The sequence below is a fragment of the Primulina eburnea genome, chromosome 9 (assembly GCF_022965805.1).
Source record: "Primulina eburnea isolate SZY01 chromosome 9, ASM2296580v1, whole genome shotgun sequence".
NCBI lineage: Eukaryota > Viridiplantae > Streptophyta > Magnoliopsida > Lamiales > Gesneriaceae > Primulina > Primulina eburnea.
Window position 1 is genome coordinate 2,298,887 of NC_133109.1, and position 11,838 is coordinate 2,310,724.

The 11,838-nt window shown below is 32.9% G+C and overlaps 1 protein-coding gene across 3 annotated transcripts; it reads right to left on the bottom strand.

Annotated features, from left to right (window-relative positions):
• Positions 1-3,206: 3,206 nt before the first annotated feature.
• Positions 3,207-7,539, bottom strand: LOC140841090 (uncharacterized). 3 transcript variants are annotated; one of them, XM_073208281.1, is made up of 7 exons: positions 7,416-7,539; positions 5,478-6,147; positions 5,302-5,360; positions 4,877-4,946; positions 4,615-4,740; positions 4,408-4,536; positions 3,207-3,793 (listed from the first exon to the last, which is right to left on the bottom strand). In XM_073208281.1, the coding sequence occupies exons 2-7, from the start codon at positions 6,141-6,143 to the stop codon at positions 3,299-3,301; spliced, it is 1,545 nt and encodes a 514-aa protein (XP_073064382.1). In that variant the 5' UTR covers positions 6,144-6,147; positions 7,416-7,539; the 3' UTR covers positions 3,207-3,298. The 3 variants fall into 3 exon arrangements, with proteins under 3 accessions (XP_073064382.1, XP_073064381.1, XP_073064380.1); XM_073208280.1 differs by having other exon boundaries at positions 7,333-7,535; XM_073208279.1 differs by having other exon boundaries at positions 7,328-7,535.
• Positions 7,540-11,838: the final 4,299 nt, after the last annotated feature.

Consider the following 11,838-nt stretch of genomic DNA (forward strand, 5'->3'; position numbering starts at 1 on the left):
TTCTTAATTTCATTATCTTCAGATTCTTCGGAATTTTCAATATTAATATTATCTAATATTCCTTTGATTATTTCATAATCTTGTTTTTGTTTTTCTTTTATTTCTTTTAGTTCTATTTTTATTTCTTTTATATCTTTTTGTAAATCTTGGATTGTTATCTCTTTATTTTTGTTTTCTTTCTTTTTTCTAAAATATTGGTTAGGTCGTAAGTATTTTTAGAAGTATTTGGTAAAGTAGTATATTTTATTTCTGTTTTTTCTTCTTTATTTTCTTTGAGAGATTTTAAAATTTTATCAAGATATTCTTTTTGAATATTAGGATCATTTATGTCTTTTAGAATATCAAAAAGGAATTGTTGATCTTTTGAAAGCATGTTAATTTGTTTTTCAGATTCATTACTAGATGTAATTAATTCATCTATTTGTAAAGATTCATTTTCATCTTTAGAAGAAAAATTTTATAATTCTGACTCAGAAGAATCAATTAAAAGATTAGAAGTTTTATTTAATATTTCTTCATTTAATTCTAATTCATTTAACTGTTTATTCAATCTACAATAATTAGCAGTATGTCCTTTTTTATGACATTTATAACATTCAATATCTTTAAATGATTTTTTAGGATATTGTTTGAAATTTTTAAATTTCTTATAAAGTTTCTTATAAAAATCTTCTTTTGGTTTAAAATTTCTCTTATTGTATTTAAAATTTTTTCTATATGGCTTTTCATTAGATTCACTACAGTTTCCTAAGCATTTAGAAGGAGAAGGTTTATTAGGATTTATATCAAATTGTTGACAGAAAGTTCCTAATTCTTGTTTCGTTCTTTTCATTTCCCATTTTAAATGTTTTTGTAATTTTAGATCTTGACATATTTTTAAACCTTCTTGTTGAGTTAGACTAATTAATTGACCATAAGTAAATTCATTATAAGGAATTATTTGTTTTCCACATGATTCCCTAATTTTATTTCTAACCTTTTCTCCTAAAAGAGTTGGTAATCTTGCTAAGAATTTTTCTTTCCAAAATGGTTGATTAGAGTCTTCCCTAAGCATGACTCTGGTTAGAAAAGTATTTTTATACCCTTGAAAATCACTTAATTTTTTACATTTAAGATTTGATAATAATTCAGCATTTTTATCTTTTAAATGTGAAGGATCACCTATAAAATGTAAAGAGATTGTTAGGATTAAAGTAGCTACAGCATCTTGTTGGGGATTTTCATCTTGATCTAAAATTGGTATCCCGTCTTCATCAGTTTTTATAGAATTTAAAATATCTTCTTGTTGTTGATTTGTAAGATAATAGTCCCACCAACCCTTAATTTGGCCAGAAAAACCAGCTATAAGGAGTTCGGCTATGGTTCTATCTTGTGTATTTGTTTGAGTTTTATAAGCATTTGCTGCCATAGTCATTTGTTGTAAAATACTAAGAATATTATATTCAGTCATTCCATTTATGTTCCAATCATAAACGGAAGAAGCATTAAAACGAGATTGTGTTATGGGTTTTATTATTCCTAAATCTGGAGCAGGAATAATTTGTAACTTTTGTGAAGATTGATTCCAATCTATTTTATTGATTTTATTTGTAGGATTTTGGAATTGTTCTAAAGCTTCACTAATATCTGAATCATGATTTAAGGTATTTATTCTAAGATTAGAGTTTGGTGTTTCAGGAACAGTTTGATCTATGGGTTGATTTGAGCTACTGGCTGTTGTATCCATTTTACTTAATTTATCTTGTATTAATTTTATAAATTCAAAATTATTTTCTTTGATATTTTTAACACTATTTTCAGTTATTTGGTATGGTTTAAAAATTGGGTTTTTGAGTTTACTATCTATAACCGCGGTTTCTATATTATTTTTAGTAGGATTAACAGAATTTGAAAATGGATAATATAAAGAATTTTGAAAGGAATATATTTCAAAAAAACCATAATCTTTTCGCTTTATTATGTATATCATAAAATTTTCAAAAACCCATAATCTTTTCGCTTTATTATGTATATCATAAAAATCTTTATGTAAAATGTTTTTATCTATTTGGAATTCTTTTTCTATAACATTTAGTTCATTAATTATATTTTCTGTTATTGAGGAAAAAGTTGGACTTGTTGGATCTTGTTCTGATTCAAATTGTTGTTCTGGAATATTCAATTGTCTTCCTATCTTATTTTTGGTATATATAGGTCTATGTATTTCTGAGGTATAATCTACATTTCTTATTACAGAATTGGGTATATCTGAAGTAGAATATCTAGGTTGTGTTTTATAAGGAGAGTTTATTTGTGATATTCTTCCTAAATCTATAGTATCTGAAGTTGAAGAATCATCAGATCTACTGTTATGACTACTTGTTCTATCAAAAGAAAGTTTAACTCTTCCATCTAAATATTGAGTTATTTCTTTTAATTGGGTGTTGGGTTCTTCTTGTTCTATAAATTCTGTTTTGGCAATACCTTCTAAAATCCATTCTTCTGGAAGTGTTATATCTTTCCATTGAATCGGTTTAGGAATTACTGTATTAGATTTTCTTAAATCTGTTTGTAATAAAAGAGTTTCTCCTTTTTACTATGAAATTTTACTTTTGTCGCAAAAGCAGAAATCATGGATTTATAATGTACTTTAAAAATTAAGGCTATGGGAATTGAACCTTGAAGCATATTATAATTATGAGTTTTAATTTGTAGAACTAAAGATTTTAAAATATTTTTATCATTTAAGGAGATTGAAAAATTTGGATAGCAATCAAAAGAAATTGGTCCCGTACACAGACTAGATTCAACGGAACTTAACAAGGCGTTATATATATAACGCCCATAAATTACACTTTTTTTTGGAAATTTATCTCTATCTCATAATTTGAATGAATATATTTCTTTGTCGTGACGGGTGAGTGTTTGAAGTGACGAGAGAAAAAAAATGAGTCAAAGTGAATTTTTATGGAGTGATCGTGAGAATTTGGATGAGAATTTTTTTTTTTTGTTTTACTAACGTTTTTTACGAATGATTTAATTAGTGAACACCCAAATGGGAAAAAAATTTAAAATTGTAAACTTTCACGGCTTAAATAGCAAGGAGATTTTACTATCGTTGTGAACTCCTCAAAGGGATCTAAATTGTACTATTTGAAGCAAATTAGCTCTGATCGAGAAACTATAATTTAACAAACAGTAACCAATTTTTGACATATTCATTGATGGAGAGTAACTTCCGAGGAAAAGCCGAGTACAGAACATAATATCACGGAACATAAACGACTGACTCGATCCCCATGACACGAGCTAGAAACATTTATCTGAATTTTCTCGCTTTCTTGTTCTGGCCAACACTTTGTGGGGTTCGATTACCAAACTTGCGCTTAGCTCCCACCTCTAGTTTTGAACCACTATCACTGCCATTGGATTCCATCTTCCTAGCAGCTTTCTGGGCTTCTTTTTTCCTAGCAGCCACAGCTGGCCGTTTAATGTTTCTCGACTTTTGCTCCTTGGCAGGTTCAGGTTTTGATTTTACCAGGGCAAAAGCTCTAGCACGAGGAGCAGCCTTCTTCTGTGTGCCAGATTTGCTCGCACGTACACCTTGGTATGGTAAGATCTCTTTGGATTTAACCTTAATACCACCACTTTCTGGAGTTCTGGAATTAACAGCAAATTTCTTAGCTGGATGATTTTCTGTCTCTGGTATGGTAGAGTTCTTCCTCTTCAAGGGAGTGTCGCTTGATCTGGAGAGTCTGAGCTTACGATCCCGAAGCTTCAAGTTGCGTAACATAAGAATCGAGTTGGCAGCATCCTTGTGGTCACCATTAATGAATTTAAGTTAATTGTTTGGCAAATATGATTGTAATTGAAGAGGAGACTCTTAAAATCAAAGAAAAAATTTGGTGCAAGTACCGAAAGCCTCGCAGAAAAGATAAATTTACAAAAGAAACCAGACTAAAAGATCACCCTGGATTTATCATTCCAAGAGCTCATTATTCAACAAGTGCCATACAGCACAAGTAAAAAAATATATGTGTTCTGCATGTAAATTAAAGACATAAAATCAATCATCTAAATACTACGTACATTTCTAGGATGATCAGCTACGGAAAACAAAAATTGATATAGCACTCAGAAGCTCATCCTCGGAATGATAGATAACATAAAATAACATGCCAACAATGGAACCAATTACCATTCTAAAGATTCTAAATAATTCATAGAGAGTAATGTCGAAGGTTGAATATTGAGAAGGAAAAACTACATCATCTTTGAGCTCGAACATCCACACAGAAAATGATGAACGTGCTTCAAGAGAAATCAGTAAAGAAATTGGAAAAAAAGAACCACAATTTGTACTTTAAACAAGCAAATTGTCTACATGTAATTTACACATTACTAATTCAAATATACCACCACTCATACCTTAGTATTAAACAAGACATATGCAATGCCTTTCCCCAAACTTGTACCAGGATCTCGGATGACCCGGACAGCTTCAACGCTGCTTTCTAGGTTTTTCATGCCAGAAAATAACTGATAAATCTCTTCGTCCTGGTGCAAAAAGGCAGGTAGACCGTTATAGTTACATAAGAGAAAAGTAGCAACCATGTTTTCAAAGGCACATCTTACCTTAACGTCGAACGGAAGATTACCCACAAAAACAGTCCTTTTGTTGTCGTATAAGTAAGAATTATCTCCTTTCAATTTCTTGCGTGGCGGGCATGCCCGATCGACACGGATATGATTTCCACCAATCTGCATTCATGGTAGCAACTCATACTTCTCATTGTCATGTGCAACTCAGTATACACACAAATATATATACACACTGACACAAATACACATACATATATAAAAAAGTAAAAGAAATATTCAATAACAGTAAACATACCACAGACATATTAAAGGTCAATGATGCTTGAGCAGAGTCCTCTGTCGTGAAGACAATATAAGCATGAACGCTGCAAAAGTCAGATTATTTCACCAACAGGATTTGGTTGGACAAATGATAAGTTGAGAACTACTAGTAGCCCTCATATATAAACAACAAGTGTAGTTGATCCGGGAAAATGTTAACTTTTCGACTACTAAAAAAACTGTGCCCCGAAAAATCTAGGAGAAAAAGAAATAAACTGCATAATAGCCATGACACAATATCATTCAACATACAATGTCAGTGTGTGACAAAAATGTATATTTATTTACTCTTTTTAATGGCAAAATAAATCTACATAAGCAAGTTCCTTCAGTAAAGAAAATCGACCGAAAAGATTAAAAAGATGACAAAAAGAATAGCTATTGCATTTAGCATATAACCTGTCCCCATTATCATTAAATTGCTTCTGAATCACCGCACCTTTTCTCGGAATTTTTCCCTGGAAAAGAAATCAACGCCATTCACATTTCTTTAGAAGACTGATCAAAACATTCATACACAACAATAAAATACCACAAGTCATACAAAGAATCACAACAGGCTGGGGCAAACTCACATCCACAATCGGGACAGATCGAATCCTCACAGATTCGACCTCACCAAACTTCCCAAACTCCTTCACCAAATCTTTTTTCTTGATTTTCAGCGGCAAATTCCCCACAAATACAGTCCTCAGAAGCTTACTTTCATCATCGAAACCTTCCTTCGACACCATGGTATCCTCTGGATTATCTATTTTCTTCCTTTTTCCTCCCACCACATCACTTCCTCCCACATTTTCATTCCCCTTCCCCACGCCATATCTCTTAGCTTCGTAGTCCGTCTCCACCTCATCTCTTTTCCTCTTCTTCTTCTTCTTCTTTCTATTTTCAACACCAAAATCACCAGTTCTACCATTGATGTTTTCCAATATTTTCAATTCATCCGTCTTTGACTTTGTCTTATCCGCTCCCTCGACTGATTTGGCGTCAAGATTGGAACATTCTTTCTCCACTTTCTCTTTCTTTCTCTTCTCTTTCAACTCAGAGGAGGCAGAATCACCACCATCTTTTGGTCCCAAAACATAATCTTGCCCCGGGTTCTCTTGGAGTTTTCTCCTAAACGGATTGTTGTCAGAGAAGTGAGACATAGAAAACGAGTGCTGCTCAGGGATTTCGCCAAACAGAGTTTCGAAACATGAGGCCCTGTTTGAATCGGAAGGAGTTGTTGCTTTCTTCGCCATGAATCTGGTGCAATGTTGTTGTTAGGGCCACGAATTATGATAAATGATAATTCTGTTGACAAAACGTAGAGAAAGGTATATTGACAAAACGTTGAAAAAGGTATATAACGTCTTGGGAGACTCAAACACCATATTGCAATTATGGGATATAAATTTTACAACTTTCACTAGGAATGTCAATTTCACCCGCAGGTGCCACCCCGAGTGGACGGGTTCTACAACTTCAAAACTGATGTTTTCAACCCATGCTTGGAACTCAATTAAGCTAATCCAAGTACCAAGAAGACAAATTATCGATTAATCAACTCCGCTTCTACAACTTCTAAAATGATGATGAAAAATCAGTTATCTTACTTTAATGGTATGAAATCCACTTGTGATATCAAAAAGAAAGGAGAAATCCAATTTGTGGAAGGCTGAGTTATAAAGTCTAAGCTTAGGAAATGTCAATTATAGAATTCATCCAAGCTTAGGAGCAATCAACTACTGGACATCGACTTAATATATATTATAGTCACTTGACCTGGCTTTTAAAATTTTCTATCATCTAAGCTTAGGAAATGTCAATTACAGAATTAATGTTCCTATTAATAACAGAAATCGATCAAAAAACTAAATTACAAGTGATTCCAAAAAAATATCTGCTATTGTCAACTGTAAGAAGAAAATAATATATAAACTAATAGAAGAGATTACATGAGTCTAGAATAAAAAATCAATTCTGAAAATACACTACCTGGACTGAACTGCTCCCCTTTGTGGATTTACAATTCAACGCACAAAGAATATTTTTTTATTTATTCATCAACACTGAAAAAGAATCTGTTTTGTTTATTTGTCAACGCTGAAAAAGAATCTGTTCTCTCACCTTACTTCTGCTTCTATCAATTGAACAAGTTAACGCAGAAAAAAAATCTGTTTTGTTTATTAATCAAGAGCACCTGGGTTCGCTTCCCGTTTGAGTAATTTCAATCCATAAAAATATATAATCGGAACTGGATGATTTTGATTCGAACAGGCAAAGCAACTCAGTTTCTTATATAATTGGCATTCTGCGTTTTTAAAAAAAAGCCGTAATCCATTCACAAACTCAGATCTAAATATGGAATTATGCACTTCAATACAAGTCTATCTGTTCTTAAAACATGAGACATCACATGCTTCATTCATTAGATGGAACTCACCTTACCGGTTGCGGCTTCAAGCGAGCAAACGTAACCGAGAAAGCAAACTCACTGTCAATAGACAGGCTTCGGGGTTCAAAGTTCAAACCTTTGTGCGACGCTAGTAAACAATTGTGGAATCCCGTTTCGCGGCTTGGTCGCCGTTAGCGGTTGGAGCAGATTTTCAGTTTTCGATTTAGGGGATTAGGGTTGGTCGTACCGACGAAAGAAAAATGGAATATAATTAGTACGTAAATAATTAAAATATAAATTTAAAATTACATCCATTATTTTATCGATTATAATAAAATTATAATCAGAATTCATGAATCTCAAATAATTTTTCCAAATACTCCTTTATATATAAATTTCTAAAATATAACTCAGTCATATATAATTATGACTCTTTTAGATATTTTAATTTGAATTGTTATTTTATTTTAATTAAAAAATTTATAGATTTAATCATCATTTATTAGACATATTAAAAAATATATAATAAAGTTATCATTTATTAGTTTTTTTTATCTTCGTTTTTTATTATTCGCTATAATCATCACATAAATAAACTTCATCTTACCAACACAAAAATGAATTCATAATTTTAAGCTTTAATCATGATAAGTTCGAAATAATTAACTTAAAATATTTAATAACATCGAAAAACATATCAATTTAGTATATAAAGTTTTAAATTAACTGTAATTGTACATCGTCTTAGAATTTAGATTTTACTTTTTTATCAATATATATTCATTATATTAAATTTGAAATATTATACTAAAAAATAGCTTAATTGTAGCAAATTTATGCAATTAGAGGACATCAAGAAACCACATGATGTCGATGTATCTCATTTTGATTGACAAATTTAAACGAACTTGTAACGATCATGGGTTATTAGGTTGAACTAATATGGGTATCGGTTTATACTAATACGCCACTATTGGTCATGGGTCATTAGGATGCACTTTTTTGTAACGATCATGGGCTATTATGATGAACCAACATGAGCATCGACACATACTAATGCAGTGGTCATTAGGATGTACTTTTTTTGTAACGATCATGGGCCATGAAACTGAACCAACATGGGCATCGACCCATACCCATGCACCACTACTGGTCATGGGTCGTTAGGATGGTCAAGCACGCCCAACTGGTACCAACACTTTAAGAATCTAAGTACTTAAGCCTGGAGGTCTGGGTTCAAGTGTTGAAGGAGGCGAAAGAAACCTTTTTTCAGGGGGGTATATTCTATGAGTGACGGTGCATGGGCATGGGCTAGGGCTCATGATGGATCATCCTGATGACTTATGACCAGTAGTGGTGCATAAATATGGGCCAAGACCCATGTTGGTTCAGCCTAATGACCCATAATCGTTATAAAATCATTTTCAGTTATCCTCCAAAATTGATTATGTGAATTCAATCTTACGGAGAATATTGCAATAATCAACTGACTATTGTGCTCAACTACCTAAAAGCCTCAAGTGGTTTTGAAAAAAAAAAAAAAAAAAAGTGAGCAGTAGGCAGAAGAAAACTAAATCCAGCAGTCAGACTTAAAAGAAAGAGCAATCACAACCAAGTCAATTGATCAATCTAAGCACTCTGGATCACTCAAAGAATATCATAAAAAATAGTGCTTTGGTGCATTAGTTTAATAGTTTTGCATATTTTTGCAATTTTTTAATCTATTCGAATTTTATATAAATTCAATTTTTCTCTAAGTGCATATTTTATCAATCAGCAAAAAAAAGAAATTTTTAGATCAATTAATATTAGGTGAATTAAAAAGGATATTGATTTAAAAAAAATTACAGAGCTTAGCCGAACTGAATGCATGAGGGAAACTGATCATTCATCTACAAATGATTTCCGGAAGAAAAACTGATATATCATATTTGTGCTTAGATTTTTTTTCATTGTAAAATATTTATAAGTAAGAAGTCTTACTGATCATTTTGATTGAGTTATGATTCTATTAAGAGTTTCATTTGGACATTGGTAAGTCCCACTGAAGCGGGTAGTTGCAAGTTGTTGTGATTATCAAAGATTTTTAATGAAAATCCTTTATGAGAGAAAGAAAGGGTGACGCATGAGTTATTCAAATCTCCGAACATCCAGAAACATATTTGTTCATTTACATTTCCAATTATCTTTTCTTTTTTTCTTTTCTTTTTCAATTTCATAGCCCCGATATTCATCAGTATTGTCATTTATTGTGTTCAAACTAATTCAGTGAGACTTTTTTCGCGCATTACCCAATTGTTGGCTTATTGATACTCAACTAACGAGAATTCAATTATGTGTTTCTAACCCAACCAAATTATTTTTAGAATTTGTTGAGATTGTTTATTCCTCTCTCTAAACTAATCTTCTGGTCCTAATAAGTCATATAAGATATGGTTAATTCTTATCTTTGAACATTGTTCATTTAAAAGGCCTCCTTTACTGAAATTATCTTGCTTTTCAAAGAGGACTTTGATTATTGGAAGATTGGGATGAGGGCTCATTTAGCCGCACAAGAAGATGATATGTGATTCCTCATTACAGATGGAACAATGAAAATAATGAAAAGCAATATTGTCATTACATTCACAAAAGGTGCTCTGCAGATGATAGAATAACTACGAATGAAATGGACCAGCAAAGACAAGAAAAAGCCAAATTTGGATAGTGTTGAAAATTATATTTTTTACAAAATGTTGGATAAAAATATTTTAGCAAAATCAAGATGTGTTTTATTACTAAGGATATTTGGGAGAAGCTGATCCAATTATGAATGAAACGATTAAACCAAGGAGAATAAACTCTTTTTGCAATACAAAAGTTTGATAGTATCAAAATAAATGTTGGTGAGTCTTTATGATAAACTTTGATGAAAGAGTGAACAACATTATAATTGAACTGGCTGCTCTTGTTAAAGAATATGGCAACCAAGAAATAGCCTTGAAAGTAATGATGGCACTCCCGAGAGTATGAATTTGAACTGGGTGTCCACATATCATAACATATCATAAAGCATGTGGAATTTGAATTGGAATTGAGAATAGATGGTGAATTTGTAATGCCCCAGATTCGATGAATGTTCTCACTGTACAAAGACGAGTCTTTTTAGCGTACTTATATCCTCACTCACACGCACCCTAGAAAACTTCCCAGGGGGTCACCCATCCCAAAAGTGCCTCAAATCAAGCACGCTTAACTTTAGAGTTCTTAAGTGACGAGCTACTGAAAAAAAATGCACCTTCGTGATATGAGTAGTACATATCAAATCTTTTAAGCCCTCTTCAACTGTACAGTCTATTACATTGAACAGTCTCGGAATCCCTCTCATTCCGGTATGAAATCGGTTCATTTATGTTCCCTCCACCTAAAAGTCTGCCAGGAGCCGCTCATTGTCCGTACAATCTCATGGCACCGACGATCACCCCCTGCCCTTTTCGGCCCCCGGCCTCACAGAATCGACTGGAAAACTGACCAAGGGTCGAATACTATATCCATTGATCAATCCATCTCGAAAAAAAATCAACCGAGCAGTTGAGTAATAATGTAATGTCATTATTCATGAAGAAAAGAATCAACTCCACAGCATAAGAAATTTTAAGGTAGAGATTTCTAAGCTTAAGACAGAAAATGAGTGATTAAAGATTGAGCTTCAGTATTTGATTCATTAAAATCAGAAGTTAGTCGAGCTGATCAAAATTTGGAACCGGTCATTAGTCAATCTTGAAAAAATGCAAGAGGTGGAAAAAGATAGAAAATATATCGTCTTTGGTAGTAATGACGAAAATATTTTAATATGTGATGTGCTACTTGTTGAGAATTTATGCTATAACTTGATCAACATCAGTCAACTTTGTGGTAAATGATTTCATACGAGTGACAGAATAATTAGACTTGCTGATAATCAGACTTTATTGACTGGAATTAGAAAAGGTAATGTATATAATGTTGTTTGGGTATTCAAATATGAGGGAGAAACAAGAAGAAAACAATGGAAATAACTTTGTAGAGGCAAGTGTTGAACACTTTCTCCTTAAGAAGAATTTGCCCTCACAATGTGCTAGAGTTTGTGGCAATCTTCTCCCAAGATACAACTACAACACTTGAATAATGAGCACTCAAATATTCAAGTTCTTTCACAAAGAAATGGATGAACTCTCTCTTGTTGAAGAAAGGAAAAAGGAGAATATGCTTATGATGTTATGATAAAAAAAAATGGTTTTGATTTTCAAATAATCATGCATTTAATGTTTTCCATGTAAGAGACATGATGTTTCAATCATAGGGGTGTCTCTTGGCACTTGTAACTGATCACAAGCATCAAACAATGCCAAAGGAATGAAAAAATATCAGAAAAATTTCAAAGGGACGCGTCCGTGCGCACGCTGCCGAGCAGCTCTCGGCAGCGCTCGGCAGCGCCTGCCGAGAGCTCTCGGCAGGCGCGCGCCTGCCACTGTCTCGGCAGGCGCGCGCGGCTGCGCGCATGCCCGCGCGGCCGCGCGCCTGCCCCTGCCTCGGCAGGC

Coding starts and splice junctions, on each gene's coding strand:
- LOC140841090 (XM_073208281.1), bottom strand. CDS start 6,143: ATGGCGAAGAAAGCAACAACTCCTTCCGATTCAAACAGGGCCTCATGT. Junction 5,361..5,477: donor GATCTGTCCCGATTGTGGAT/GTGAGTTTGCCC, acceptor TTTCTTTTCCAG/GGAAAAATTCCGAGAAAAGG. Junction 3,794..4,407: donor ATGTCTTGTTTAATACTAAG/GTATGAGTGGTG, acceptor GGTGACCACAAG/GATGCTGCCAACTCGATTCT.